We start from the raw sequence: 16079 nt of genomic DNA, 5'->3' as shown, positions 1-16079 counted from the left end.
ACACAGCTTCATAGTATTTCATTACCTTCACTTAACCAATCTCCTGTTAGCACTGAGGTGTAGAAGGAGATGAACCAAACTATTAAAAGTATTTATCGCTGACATGATATTGTACATAAAAAACCCTAAAGACTCCATTCCAAAACTACTAGAACTAATATCTGAATTCAGCAAAGTTGCAGGGTACAAAATTAACACACAGAAATCTGTTGCTTTCCTATACACTAACGATGAACTAGCAGAAAGAAATCAGGAAAACAATTCCATTCACAGTTGCATCAAAAAGAATAAAATACCTAGGAAATAAACCTAACCAAGGAAGTGAAAGACCTATACCCTGAAAACTACAAGACACTCTTAAGAGAAATTAAAAAGGACACTAACAAACGGAAACTCATCCCATGCTCTTGGGTAGGAAGAATTAATATTGTCAAAATGGCCATCCTGCCTAAAGCAATCTACAGATTCAATGCAATCCCTATCAAAATACCAACAGCATTCTTCAAAAAACTGGAACAAATAGTTCTAAAATTCATATGGAGGCACCAAAGACTCTGAATAGCCAAAACAATCCTGAGAAGGAAGAATAAAGCAGGGGGGATCTCACTTCCGAACTGCAAGCTCTACTACAAAGCCACAGTAATCAAGACAATTGGGTACTGACACAAGACCAGTGGAACAGAATAGAGACTCCAGACATTAACCCAAACATATATGGTCAATTAATATATGATAAAGGAGCCATGGACATACAATGGGGAAATGACAGCCTCTTCAACAGCTGGTGTTGGCAAAACTGGACAGCTACATATAAGAGAATGAAACTGGATCATTGTCTAACCCCATACACAAAAGTAAATTTGAAATGGACCAAAGACCTGAATGTAAGTCATGAAACCATAAAACTCTTAGAAAAATATATAGGCAAAAATCTCTTGGACATAAACATTAGCAACTTCTTCATGAACATATCTCGCTGGGCAAGGGAAACAAAAGCAAAAATGAGGAAGTGGGACTACATCAAACTAAAAAGCTTCTGTACAGCAAAGGACACCATCAGTAGAACAAAAAGCCATCCTACAGTATGGGAGAATATATTCATAAATGACAGATCCAATAAAGGGTTGACTTCCAAAGTATATAAAGAGCTTACCCACCTCAACAAACAAAAAGCAAATAAGCTAATCAAAAAATGGACAGAGGAGCTGAACAGACACTTCTCCAAAGAAGAAATTCAGATGGTCAACAGGTACATGAAAAGATGCTCCATATTGCTAATCATCAGAAAAATGCAAATTAAAACCACAATGAGATATCACCTCACACTGGTGAGGATGGCCACTATCCAAAAGACAAACAACAACAAATGCTGGTGAGGATGCGGAGAAAGAGGAACCCTCCTAGACTGCTGGTGGAAATGTAAATTAGTTCAACCATCGTGAAAAGCAGTATGGAGGTTCCTCAAAAAAATAAAAATAGACATACCATTTGACCCAGGAATTCCACTCCTAGGAATTTACCCTAAGAATGCAGCAGCCCAGTTTGAAAAAGACATATGCACCCCTAAGTTAATTGCAGCACTATTCACAATAGCCAAGAAATGGAAGCAACTTAAGTGTCCATCAGTAGATGAATGGATAAAGAAGATGTGGTACATATACACAATGGAATATTATTCAACCATACGAAGAAAACAAATCCTACCATTTGCAACAACATGGATGGAGCTAGAGGGTATTATGCTCAGTGAAATAAGCCAAGCGGAAAAAGACAAGTATCAAATGATTTCACTCATTTGTGGAGTATAAGAACAAAGAAAAAAACTGAAGGAACAAAACAGCAGACCCACAGAATCCAAGAATGGACTAACAGTTACCAAAGAGAAAGGCACTGGGAAGAATGGGTGGGAAGGGAGGGATAAGGGGGGGAATAAAAGGGGGTATTACTATTAGCACACATAATGTGGGGTGAGGACAGGGAGGGTTGTACAACACAGAGAAGACAAGTAGTGATTCTATAGCATCTTACTACGCTGATGGACAGTGACTGTAATGGGGTATGTGTGGGGGACTTGGTGATGGGGGAGTCTAGGGGGGGAAAAAAAGGGGGTATTACTATTAGCACACATAATGTGGGGTGAGGACAGGGAGGGTTGTACAACACAGAGAAGACAAGTAGTGATTCTATAGCATCTTACTACGCTGATGGACAGTGACTGTAATGGGGTATGTGTGGGGGACTTGGTGATGGGGGAGTCTAGTAAACATAATGTTCTTCATATAATTGTAGATTAATGATACCAAAATAAAAAAATTAAAAATTAAAAAATTAAAAGATCAAATGAATTCATAAGTGTAAACCATTTAGAACAGAACTTGGCACAAACTAAACACCACAAAAGTCATCTGACCCATTTAAGCCCTGGTTCTACTGGTTTTTCACTTTAAAATAACATAATCCCCTCCTTTGTATTCTTTCATACACACACACACACACACACACACACACACATTATTCAAGGTCAAAGAATCTCAAACAGCTTATGCCAAAAAGACCCTACTAAAATTTCTTGATGCCAACACTCCTGATTTAATTGAGCCTTAGTTTCACCATTCCACATAGATAACTCTTGGAAGAACTGGCTTAAGTATTCAATTTTCTGCCCTATGTATTTGCCATCTGGAATACCTTACATTTCTAATTCAAATTATTTTTTCTTCTTATGTGGCCAAAGATCATCTCAATTGGATTGCTGGCCTCTTAATTCTTTATGCTAAACACAAAGGATGAGAAAGGAAGAGAAGTAGACTTTAAAATATTAACTGAAAAAATATTTTTCTCAGTAACCATTCTCCTAATTTTAAAACAACCTGAATTTTAAAGCCAAACATTTTATTGCCGATTGTGTTTAAATTTCCTGGTTCTCTTAAAAATTTCAATTTTTCCTCATCTTACTGCTTTTTAGACAAGAATAAATATTATGCCACTAATATTTACTGTACAGTTAGTAATCAAGAAAGCCAGGAAGTAATATTTCATCAAAGCACCATGAACCTTACCCATTGATTCCTCATTAGAACTCTTAAGGCAAACATTCAGTGGAGTAACAGCAAGAGTAACTTCTTGACTTGATGTAAAAAGAACAGCTGCTTCAGCAAGCACTCTATAAAATGTAACAAAAAGTATTACATTGTTTGAAAAATAGAAAGAAATAACCTTATTAAATCTTAAATCTGGAAGTAAACAAGTTATGTAGTTACAACCAACTTAGAGGTTATAGGTTAATAGAAAAACTTAACCCCCAAAACACCTTCTTTCTTCTAAATGAGCTGCTATATTTTTAGGATATTTAAAAATTATAGCTTCACTCGAAAGCCAAGAGATTATATTCTTAGTAAGGCGTGTGAAAGCTTCAGAGTAAATCAAACACTAGAACAAAGTGTCTTTAATTCTACGTTTTCATATGCCCAATATATTTTTTTAATGGCCTGGAATCATATTCCAAAGGGAGATAGTAGAAAACAGGGCTGTTCAAATAGTCTGGGAGAACAATGCTGGAGACCCAGTTGAGGGACAGGTTTACAAGCAGCCTGCTGCCTGTATTCTCTTCCCCTATTTTACTTGTCCTGGATTATTACCTATTACTTTCCAGGTTGCTTTGACATCCCAAATGTCCTTTCATCCTGGGCTTTCTTTTTACAAATAGCTTTATTGAGATATAACTCACATACTATAAGAGTCACAGAGTTGAAGTTATTTAATAATTTGTATTTCCTAATGACGAATGATTTTGAGCATCTGTGTATCTTCTTTGGAAAAATGTCTATTCAAATCCCTTTCCCAATTTTTTTCTAGGTTATCCTTTTATTATATTTTAAGTTCTGGGCTACTTTTGAAATCAAGATGTTGTTAGATAAAAATTAGATTCTTAGAATTTATGTAATGTTGGTGTTAACCTGATGCTAGACATTAGCTCAGCAATGTTTCTTGATGTCAAAATGTCAGGAACACCTATCAAATCATCTGGGAAGTTTTCCAGTATTAAGGGGAGGTGTTGTACAAGATAACAAATAACCTGATATAAAAAATGATAATATGAATGTGCAGATGTAAAGGAAGAAAAATACAAATTGCTAATAAATATAAGAAATGATGCTCAAACTCCCTAGAATAAACACAACAATAAAGAACATCTAATAATACCATTTTCTACCTACTAGGTTGGCAACATTTTTAAAGGTGGATCATATTCTTTACTTGGAAGGAGTCTCCTATACTTTTGGTGGGAATGGAAATTGGCACAAACTTTTCAGACAGCAATTTGGTAGTAGTCAATATGTGTAAAAATTTTAAATTTGTGCAAGACTTTGACCCAGAAAATTCATTTCTAGGACTCTATCTGTGTCAGGCAGCCTTTAAGATGGCCCCCAAAGATCCCCACATCCTGGCATTCATGCTTTTAAATAATTCCCTCCCCTGGAGCATGGGCTGGATTTATAGACTCACTTTTAAGGAAGAGAAAATGAGTGATGAAATGTCAACCCTGAGATGAGGATATAAGGGACTTTGGCTTCCATACTGGGAATTCTCTCTCTCTCTCATTACCAGCTGCCATGTTGTGAGGACAATCGGGCAGCCTACAGAGAGGTCTGCATGGTCAGGTTTGGCCTACCAGCAACCACATGAGTGGGCTTGGAAACTGGTCTTCTGAGGCCTCCCAAAAGGAGTGTCAGTGAGCTTGGGAATGCATCCCCCAAGTCCAGCCTTCAGGTGAGGCTGCAGTCTTGGCTGACAGCCTCACTTCAACCTCAGGAGAGACCTTGAGCTAGAAGCACCCAGCTAAGCCACACTTATTACTATTAAGTAATAAATGTCTGGTCTTTTTAAGCTCTAAGTTGTGGGGCTATTTACTTCACAGAAATAGGTAACTAATATACTATCCCATGTACAACCTGCAGCATTGTTTGTGACAAAGAAAAGTTGGAATCAACCTACTTTTTCACTAGTAGGGTAATGGGTAAGTTATGATTCAGTAATGCAATGAAAAATTACACAATCATTAAAAAGAATAAGATTGACTTCAGTGAACTGACTTAGAGACTAAAAAAAGCAAGTTGCCAAACAATAAGAATAGGAGGATGTTTTCTTTGAAAAACTGTATGTTGTCTAGTATATGATATGAATTTAAAAGAGAGAGGGAGATAAGGAGAGAAATTTACATCCACAGAAATAGGGAGAGGGAGAGTTATAGCAAGACTGGATTTGGATAAACAGACCTAGAAGGTTGTACACCAAATTGTTAATAGATGTTACCTTTGCCAAGTGGAATATAGGGGGCAGACAGAGAAGACAGACTTTCGTTTTTTACCTTTGCACTCTTCTATATATTTTAGATGTGTTGCAAGGAGCATGTATTGTTTTTGTAACTTAAAACCAATAAGGATAAAATATCTTTTGGCTTTCAAAGTGATGAATGGCTATAGCTTAAAGGAAGAACTGGGTACCCTTTCACCAACAAATATGCCTCACTCATTCTCTAGAGAGAAAAAAGCAAACAGGGATAATATCAGTTCACATAAAAAATGCAAGCATTTCCTTGTACTGTGTATTTTAAAACTCAAGACAGAAGCCAACTTATAAATACAAAATATTACAGTTGACCCTTGAATAACACAAGTCACTTATATGCAGATTTTTTTCAATAAATGTGTTGGGAAACTTTTTGGAGACTGCAACAATTTGAAAAACATTTTCTTTTCTCTCACTATATTATAAGAATACAGTATACAATACATATAACATACAAACTATGTGTTAATCAACTTTTTATATTATCAGTGAGGCTTCTGGTCAACAGTACATTGTTAAATTCTGGGGAGTCAAAGTTATACACAGATTTTGAACAGCACTGGGTGTAGCTATCCTAACCTCTGTATTATTCAAGAGTCAACTGTAATACATTTTTCTCTTCGTATCACTTGATGTAGAAGGCCACTGATGGAGTATTTTTAGGACTTTCTTGCCACTAAATTATTACTGCCACCATTGGGCAATTATTATCTACTAGTATCTTTCTTAAGATTTCCTCTTGACCCTGTAAGGCGATTTCTCCAAGCCAAGTGTTAGCTTTTTAAATAATGTAACTGATTTAAAGGTTCAAGGGCATTAATGCTTTCTCCTGTGACCACACTATATTTAAAAAAAAGAAAAACAACAGAGAACTCATTACCTTGGTTGAATCATTAGTGTATTAGAACACATATTTTTATCAAAAATAACTTGCAAGGGCTGACTTTCTTGAAAAAACACATTATGAGTTCTTTTAATACCTTAAAAGGAATAAAGCAAACCATTAATAATTTTAAGTATAAACTGAGAAGATTTCAAAAGTCTTTAAGTTTCACAGCCATATCAAAATAATAAATTTAAAGTAACATTTATTATCTGGCAGGTGCCATGTAGTTTGTAGCACCATTCCTTAATGAAATGTGTTTATCGCTCCCTAGTGGACACCATTCAACATGCCATGTCTTCTGACCAGTCAGTCAGTAGTTCCCAAATTCGTTTGAAATAAAGGAATTTCTTAAACGGTGTAAAATAATGGATGCCCACTTAGGACCATATATCTATGATTCTCTTTCAGTACCTCTCATCCAGGACTGATGTTCCTGGATTTCTGGGACTTGCGGAAGTTCAACCTAAACATCTGGTCTGTGAATTCTTTTCCTCTGAGAGGAAGAGAAGGAGAGGGTGTAGGGTTCCACAGCCATACGTACCAGGAGCTGTGGCAAACATTTTCTTAATCTGGGAAGAGGAAACTAGCTGGGTGAGGCTCAATGACTTTTCAAGGCTCTGCAATTTTAACCAATATAGCTAGAATTTGAATCTAAGTTTGAATACAGAGTCCATGTAATCAAATCCAAGTGGGCTATAACTTTCTACAGCATAATAATGTTGCAGTGAGAAACAAAAGGGCTCATTAGAACATTTTGCATTTTATTTGTTTTTTTTTGTACTGAATTAATAACAATAGCAACATTTATTAATTTCATAAGTGTTTACTGAGCAGCTGCTATATACAAGGCTGTGTTAGTTAGCTTTTGCTGGACAAACCACTCCAAAATTTAGTGGCTCAAAATAAGCACTTGTAATTTCTCACAATTCAGCTGAGCAGGTCTGGTTTAGGCTGGCTTAGCTATGGCTGGATCATCTTGGATGGTCTAATTTTCATGTCTGGGGCCTCAGCCAGGACAACTCAAATGGCTGGGATTACTGGTATAGCTGAGGTCTCTCAACATGGCCTCCAATCCTCCAGGAGTCTACACTGAGCTGCACTTGTTCTCACGCTGATAGAAAGGCTCCAGGTTCAACAGTGAAGGCTAATAGGCCTCAGCTTGGAACTCACAATATCACTTCCAGTTCATTTTACTGACATCAAAGCAAGTCCAAGGCCAGCTGAGATTCCAAGTGGGGAAACACAGACTCCAGCTTTTGAAGAAGGGGCTGCAAATAATCTGTGAGCATATTTTGGTAACCTACCACACAGACAATTTTAGGACCTTCCGTTTTTCTCATCAACACATGCTAAATAAACACTTTGAACCTATACCTCTGGTCATACTGCTCCCTCATCATAGAATGCCCTCCCCAAAAGATACAAATTGGACAAAAACCTCTGGCCTCACAGAGCTTACATTCTAGAAAGGCAGAGACAGTAAGAAAATAAGTGAAGCAATTGGTATTCACACGGTGATAAGTGCCACAGGAAAAAGGAAAGCACAGAGGGCCCTAGGGAGTGCCAGTGGGGGTGGGCAGCAATTTCAAATGGAGAGGCCAAGGAAGACTTCATGGATAAAATGCCATTTAAGTGAAGGCCTGGAGGAGTAGAAAGAGCAAGCCGTGTGCTACCTAGAGAAGGAGCATGCGGGGCTGAGGGAGCAGGGGCAGAGCTTCGAGGACGAAGCATACCTGGGGCTTCAGAATCACTAGGACCTTAAAGGCCATTGTTAAGATCTCAGGCTTTTACCCTGGGTAAAATGGTGAAGTTTTTTTTTTGAGACATTTGAGCAGTGGAGTTATATAATCTGACTCTATTTTATCTTTGCACTCTTCTATCAATTTTAGAAGTATTATAAGGAGCATGGGCTTGCAAAGAATTAATGTGATTTCTATTTAGGGAAGTTTTGGGAAGACATAAAGCTCAAAAGCTGACATGTCTTACCTATTTAAAAAGATATTTGCAAGTTTATATTTGCAAGAGACAGGTAATAGACACACCTGGTATAAATTCAAAAGATACCAAAGAACAGACAGTGAAAAGTAAGTCATCCCGCACCCACGACTCCTGCAACCCGAATACCCTTCCCAGAGGCAACTACTGTTCCAAGCTTCTTAGGTATCCTTCAGAAAGAGCCCATGCAGAGAGAAGCACAACCATACCTCTATCACAAATATTTGGCCCAAATGAATATTAGAATCGCCAACCAAGGGTGTCTGTGCTGAGGAATGCCTCCTTTCTCTGTCATCCCTGATGCTCCTTTTCTTGCAACTTGCTTCCTTCCCTTTTTCTCATCAACACATGCTAAATAAACACTTTGAACCTATACCTCTGGTCACACTGCTCCCTCATCATAGAATGCCCTCCCATTCCTGCCTATTGGAAACTCACTCCAATGTGATGCCACTCACCAGAAAGCCTTTCCTTTTCACCTTTCTCTCTGGTTCTCTTGTTTAAAGTACCCTTTTTAAAGCAACTGGGCTTGATGTACCTCTCCGCTGTGGTTTTTCTAGTCTTTTAGTTTAATAGCATGCAAATGAGATAAAATGTGGAAGTCCTGTGTTCTCCCTGGGTCACTTATTAAGTACTGCACAAAGTAGTGGACTGTAATAAGATGAGAAAATTTTATCAGAATTTACTTTCTTCATTGAGAAAGTCTTACTGTTAAACACAAACAAAAAAGGAAAAACAAAGTGAGATAGAGAGAATGCTTAGTAATGTGGTTGGCTTAAATTCTGGCATAAGCGCTTTATCTTCTCACAGACCAGTAACAAACAGTTTGGGGCCCAGCAGCCAGTCCTTGGACCGCTCTGAGTAGCAGTGCCTTTTACCATCTGCTCCTGGCCTTGGGATAACCTGATGTTATGACAGAATTCCACCTGCCACTTCTTAAGGTCAATTTAGAACATTCCTCAGTGGGTGCAGAGAAGTCTTTCAAACTCAAGGAGTATAGCTAAGGAACAACCATTATTCTTGAGTTTGGAATTTCAGAGGATAGTGATACTTCAAAGGTCTTACAGGTTATTCAAGTGTTCCCTAATCCCTTTAAGTTCATTGTTAAGTTAGTTTAAAGTCATTAGCACATCTGTAGAATCCCCTCTTACAAAATCTTAAAACCTTGCAGTGGGAAGCTAGCCCTCCTGACATGACTCTGTTAACATATGTGTATGAATCAGTTTTATTTCCACTCAGTAGCCCAGCACATGCCTCTCATGGGAGCCTCTCCCTGCTAGAAATGTGTCTCCTTGAGCCAGGTAGAACTTATTAGCAGGTGGTTTATATAAGAGCGCATTCTGACAATTCACTGACTCACTTTTCTGCAACTCTTGGGTCAGTGCAAAAGTAAATATGGAGAACTGGTGGAATTATTAATAAGCAGATAATTATTTCAGATTAATCTTGGATCTTGATATAAATCATCCTTTTTGTCTAATAGGAGATGCTAAATAATCTAAGATATTACCTGTTTGAATCACTATTCATCTTATCTATGGTTAGATTCAGAGACATTAGCCTTTTTAGTAGCTCCTGTTTTCGCAACTGTTTTCTACCAATGAAGAGAGCCAAATTTACTTTACTATTTTTATTTTCTTCCCAAATTTCAAATATGTATTTCTAGCAGCTTATTGGATATCTATGCCCAGGTGATTTTCTCAAGTATATTTGAATATTTCTCCACCAGATTACAAATATAAAATTGCAAATATGATTTGCTGAGTACACACAGTTTTGGAAAACACAACTGCTGACCCCAGTTACTGCAACAGCATCTGTCCCCTACATGTCCCCTTCCTTCCTGTGCCTTCGCTTCCCCACTGTGGGGCATACATGAGGTTTGGGTGGACTGACCACTTCCAGCATCACAGGTGGGAATGCATCGGTATAAACCACTTGGTATAATCTTATCCCTCCACAGCTGAATGTGGTCCAGATATGACAGTAAGCCAAGGGAGTTAGAGAATGGTATGCCCCTAGCCACCAGGATTAGTTTAGGTTGGTCTAATCAGAGCAAAGTCAAGCAATTTTGTTCAATGGATTTATGAGGTTAGGTTCTCATTCTCCCTGGACTTGAATGAGCAAGCATGTGGCTCCAGCTGCTGCTAAAAGTCACCTTATTGTTAAAGGTTTATAAGAGAAGCCAGACTTAGTATAAACATGGAGGAGAGCAGAGCAGAGAATTTTTTTAAGTGAAGAGAAGGAAAAGAAGTAGCATCTGCTGCAGCCTGGATCAAACCACACCTATGACCTAAATTTTTCACTTACATGATCCAAGTTTCCTTCTTACTGTTTAAGTCAATTGAGTTGGATTTTATTGTTGGTTTTTTTTTTTCTGTTACTAGAGCATCCTAACTTACCCCCTCCCTACAAAAGCTATTGAAAATCAACTGATCATCTTAAGAGAAATTAAAGAGGACACTAACAAATGGTAACTCCTCCCATGCTCTTGGCTAAGAAGAATTAATATCGTCAAAATGACCATCCTGCCTAAAGCAATCAACAAATTCAATGCAATCCCTATCAAAATACCAACAGCATTCTTCAATGAACTGGAACAAATAGTTCTAAAATTCATATGGAACCACAAAAGACCTCGAATAGCCAAAGCAATCCTGAGAAGGAAAAATAAAGCAAGAGGGATCTCACTCCCCAACTTCAAGCTCTACTACAAAGCCACAGTAATCAAGACATTGGGTACTGGCACAAGAACAGACCCACAGACCAGTGGAACAGAATAGAGACTCCAGACATTAACCCAAACATATATGGTCAATTAATATATGATAAAGGAGCCATGGACATACAATGGGGAAATGACAGCCTCTTCAACAGCTGGTGTTGGCAAACCTGACAGCTACATGTAAGAAAATGAAACTGGATCATTGTCTAATCCCATATACAAAAGTAAATTCAAAATGGACCAAAGACCTGAATGTAAGTCATGAAACCATAGAACTCTTAGAAAAAAACAGGCAAAAATCTCTTGGACATAAACATGAGCGACCTATTCATGAACATATCTCCCCAGGCAAGGGAAACAAAAGCAAAAATGAACAAGTGGGACTATATCAAGCTGAAAAGTTTCTGTATAGCAAAGGACACCACCAATGGAACAAAAAGGCATCCTACAGTATGGGAGAATATATTCATAAATGACAGATCCAATAAAGGGTTGACATCCAAAATATATAAAGAGCTCATGCACCTCAACAAACAAAAAAGCAAATAATCCAATTAAAAAATGGGCAATGGGCAGAGGAGCTGAACAGACAGTTCTCCAAAGAAGAAATTCAGATGGCCAACAGACACATGAAAAGATGCTCCACATCACTAGTCATCAGAGAAATGCAAATTAAAACCACAATGCAATATCACCTCACACCAGTAAGGATCGCCAGCATCCATAAGACAAACAACAACAAATGTTGGCAAGGTTGTGGAGAAAGGGGAACCCTCCTACACTGCTGGTGGGAATGTAAACTAATTCAACCATTGTGAAAAGCAGGATGGAGGTTCCTCAAAAAAATAAAAATAGACATACCATTTGACCCAGGAATTCCACTCCCAGGAATTTACCTTAAGAATGCAGCAGCCCAGTTTGAAAAAGACATATGCACCCCTATATTTATCGCAGCACTATTTACAATAGCCAAGAAATGGAAGCAACCTAAGTGTCCATCAGTAGATGAATGGATAAAGAGATGTGGTACGTATACACAATGGAATATTATTCAGCCATAAGAAGAAAACAAATCCTACCATTTGCAACAACATGGATGGATGGAGCTAGAGGGTATTATGCTCAGGGAAATAAGCCAGGAGGAGAAAGACAAGTACCAAATGATTTCACTCATCTGTGGAGTATAAGAACAAAGAAAAACTTGAAGGAACAAAACAGCAGCAGACCTACAGAACCCAAGAATGGACTAACAGTTACCAAAGGGAAAGGGACTGGGGAGGATAGGTGGGAAGGGAGGAATAAGGGGGGAAAAAAAGAAAGGGGGCACTATGATTAGCACGTATAATGTTGGGGGCGCGCGGGGAGGGCTGTGCAACACAGAGAAGACAAGTAGTGATTCTACGGCATCTTACTGTGCTGATGGACAGTGATTGTGGTGAGGTTTGTGGGGAGGGCCTGGTGATGGGGGGAGTCTAGTAAACATGTTCCTCATGTAATTGTAGATTAATGATACCAAAAAAAAATAAACAATTAAAAGAACTGGAAAGGATTTGATCTTTAAAAAAAAATCAACTGATCAACAAATATGTATGGGACATTACTCTAATCAAGCCACTTGAGAGATACCTAAGAAACTGAAAAAGGGGTTGCTTAAAATCTAGCTGGAGAAAAGGGGCAAGGATTATAGTAACAGTAGTCACTGACTATTTGGTACTCCCTCCATGTCAGGCACCATGCCATATGCTTTACATATGTGATCTCACTTCACCCTCAAAACAACCCTGGAACGTGAGCATAGGTAAGATTATCCATGTTTTACAGAAAAGAAAATGGAGGTTCAGAGAGCTTAGGTACTGTCACAAAGCTGATAAGCACAGAAGAAGAATCTACACCCAAATCTATATGACGTCAAGGCTTGCTGTGCTTTTAATCACATGATTCTGCTACTACAAGAACTAAAATTCAAAAAGGGAAAAATAAGGTTAAATGTTTACATTTTTTAGGGAAAAAAATTAAGAAATATAATATAAATATGACCTTAAGTAAACATACTGAGACAAGTATAAGACAAAATTAAGAAATATAAGATACATTGTAACACTCAGATAACCTTCCCAAAGACCGTTCCACTACAAAAAAAGATTTAAACCAATATCACAATTACAGGATTTCCTAAACCATACAGTTGTACCTGCTAACTTCAAATAGTAGCAATAATAAATAACTAAATGTAACAAACAATAAATACAACTAAAGCTAACACTTAGAGAATGTGCCAGGGCTCCCTTTAAATGCTTTAGAACTATAACTTTCTATAACTCACCGAATCCGTACAAAAATCCAAGGAGCCTGGCACTAGTATTATCTCCAAAGGTCTCAGCAAGGAAGGGGCAGAGCAAGATTCTACCCCAGAGCTTGTAGCCTCCAGAGTCCATACTCTTAATCACCGTTTTATACATAATTAATCATGTAAAAGTTGATGAGTACATTTGAGTATTTACCATGCAAGGCTGGGAGGGCAGGAAATCTGTTTTACAGCTTGGTGTAGCCAAGAGAATGAATGAAGGTTATGGTTCCTGTTATTGGGAAGTTGAACTCAAATCCAGATTCTGGGACTTAGTAGTTCTGTGACCTTTGGCCAGTTACCACACTTCTTTCAGCCCCAATATGACACTATCTGCCTCCTAGAGGAGTTTCAATACAGGTAAACATTATTCTTTTCTGTTCTTACCAAGGAACACTGTTACCAAGGCACTCTCATGGAATATCATCAAACAGCCAGTTAATTTTAGAAGAAACAATTGTTTGAATTCAAAAGGACATTTAAAAAAATTGGTTTGTAAGCAGGCAAAGCTTGTGCCACTGACAAATCAAAAAAGGAAATAATAACAATCCTCTCACAATACTTCTGTAGAGACAAGGTAATAGTTTTTAAATACTAACATCCTACCACAAAACTACATAAATTCTAAGCAAAAATGCAATTAGAAGTCTTGATGTGTAGTTTGGATATTCTAAACATGACAGATATTAACAAAAAACAATACTATTTTTAATTATACATACCATGTCTGCAGAAGAATTGAAAAATGACTTTGCACTTTTCAGGTCTGGTGAATATTTTGCACTTTTCTACATTTCTTTCAAGGGAATTCAGACATCTAAAGATAGGCAGAATTGACTGTAATAGAAATACATTGTAGAACAGCACATACTTAATATGGTTGGCTAGTTAAAAACTAACAAAAAAGGAGTATGTATATTCATAAATGAATAGACTTGTCCTGCTGCCATTTAAGCCAAGGATTAAGTATAGAATAGAAGTTATGTCCTAACAAATATTTCTACAGTACAAGAGAAAACCAAGATCACTTATATTTACCTTCATTCCCAGTTTGCAATTTAAGTTGGACATTGTGTCCTTATCATTCTTCTTCACTGAGGTTGACCATTGATAATATTGAAAAAACACAGGAGAGAAGAGGACACATCCATATGCTGACCGACAAGAATTCACAGATCTCAGAGCAAGCTGGAAAAACAAAATACTGCTTAGGAAAAAAATCAACTTTCTTTAAATGATTACTTTGAGAATTCTATTATATTTAACATTAATGCAATTAAATGTTAATTCAAATCAGGCTATGGAATGTTAACTGTGTTTTATGGACTACATTGTACATGTGAATTATAAATACATGGATTGCATAATACAGTGTGTACTGAATTTGCATACGTATATACAAATGTGCACATATCATTATTGAATACAGATATTAAATCCCAAATCTTGCATGTTGAAATTGTAAAATTATAAATGCCTAAGAAGTTCTCATTTTAATGTATGAAGTTGCAGAAAACAATATAAAGAGAATGAGAAGTTTCCCTTTGCAACAAAATGGTGATCTCTTGCCTTATCTAAGGGGAGAATCTCCTGGTGTCAACCAACTACTGCTTGGGAATGCAGGCCCAAAACTGTCAGATGAGTTTTCAAGAGAAGCATGACATTCCGATTTTTATGTGGGCTCCCCGAATTTTTAAGTTTAGAATTTATTTCAATTAAAAAAAAGACAGAGTATAGTCCCCACAAAACACTTCTGAAAGCCGTATCTAGTCTTGTGACCACCAGTTTGTGACTTCTGGGCTAAATTAATTGTATTTACCTGTATTACTATTAAGTTTACTATGCTCTAAATGTATCCAGATACATGAAATAAAAATAGTGAAAAGGATAGTTACAATTTCTGGATTTCCTAGGTACATTCAACCTGGACTGGCATGTGTTAAACGTTCTTTTGCCTTAATAGATGGTCTATTAGTTAACTTTCCTACTTACTCCTTTTTCAGATGGGTCTAGCCACACCTCGTCACTAACTCGTGATAGAGCTTGGATTGCTTTCCCAAATACTATGGAGAAAAAGAAAAGTGCTGCTTAAATTATTTCTCTCAAACAATGAAAACAAATCAGGATTACTTCGGTATTCACAGGACTCAAGATAAATTCAGGAAGAACAGTGTTTTATAAGCTAATGCTATAAATTACTTTTAAGAAATACAGTATAACACCATTGGCAAAATGCCTGACACACAGTGGGAGCTCAATAGATTCACAGAATAAGAATGTGAAATGAGAAAATGCAACAAAATTTTTCCTTTCTGTGTATTTGAGATGTCACATGGAGCTACTGTGGCAAACCAATTTCTATATTAATGTACTTTTAAATTTAGTTTAAATAAATGTACCTGCCACCCTTGCTCAAAATTGTGAAGAGAGCATGGAGAGGATGTTCAAAGGGTTTTAATAACTTCAGATTTGGCAAAGTCAAAACAAGTCGTAAGAGAGAAATTACAGGCAATAAAGATAAATCAGGTGCCATTTATTAAAATCGGTCCTGTACGTTCCCATTTATTACTGAGCTGTTTATGTACATTTCCATTTCATTCCTACAACAACCCTATAAGATGTTGTTATTCACATTCTACAAATGAGGTAACTGAGATCTGAATTAGGTATCTTGTCCCAGGTCATACATTAAACAATGGTAGCATATGGAATAAAAACCAGGTTTACAAGTTTCTCGTAGCACTAAAATACTTCAACTGTCCAAGCATTTTTTTCCAACT

At 37.2% G+C, this 16079-nt stretch overlaps 2 protein-coding genes across 6 annotated transcripts in view; one reads left to right on the top strand and one right to left on the bottom strand.

Moving 5' to 3' along the window:
* Nucleotides 1-14015, top strand: part of PPTC7 (protein phosphatase targeting COQ7) — a 58032-nt gene extending 44017 nt beyond the window's left edge. Inside the window, exon 6 of the mRNA XM_037014063.2 lies at nt 10618-14015. Coding sequence (XP_036869958.1) covers nt 10618-10655 — 38 coding nt within the window. The 3' untranslated portion in view covers nt 10656-14015. The remainder of the gene's footprint in view (nt 1-10617) is intronic.
* RAD9B (RAD9 checkpoint clamp component B) overlaps nt 1-16079 on the bottom strand; it is a 35088-nt gene that overhangs the window by 18542 nt on the left and 467 nt on the right. For 4 of the 5 annotated variants that reach the window (XR_012125404.1, XM_017665973.3, XM_037014058.2 and 1 more), the window contains exons 2-6: nt 15292-15362; nt 14338-14487; nt 14022-14136; nt 6230-6329; nt 3060-3163 (exon numbers count right to left, since the gene is read on the bottom strand). Coding sequence is in view for 4 of the 5 variants with exons in the window: in XM_017665973.3 (XP_017521462.2) it covers nt 3060-3163; nt 6230-6329; nt 14022-14136; nt 14338-14487; nt 15292-15362 (540 nt within the window). In the remaining variant the exon portion in view is untranslated. The remainder of the gene's footprint in view (nt 1-3059; nt 3164-6229; nt 6330-14021; nt 14137-14337; nt 14488-15291; nt 15363-16079) is intronic. The other variant, XM_017665972.3, reaches the window with a different exon arrangement.

Source organism: Manis javanica, chromosome 15, assembly GCF_040802235.1.
Source record: "Manis javanica isolate MJ-LG chromosome 15, MJ_LKY, whole genome shotgun sequence".
NCBI lineage: Eukaryota > Metazoa > Chordata > Mammalia > Pholidota > Manidae > Manis > Manis javanica.
This window is presented reverse-complemented; position numbering and strand designations above follow the sequence as displayed.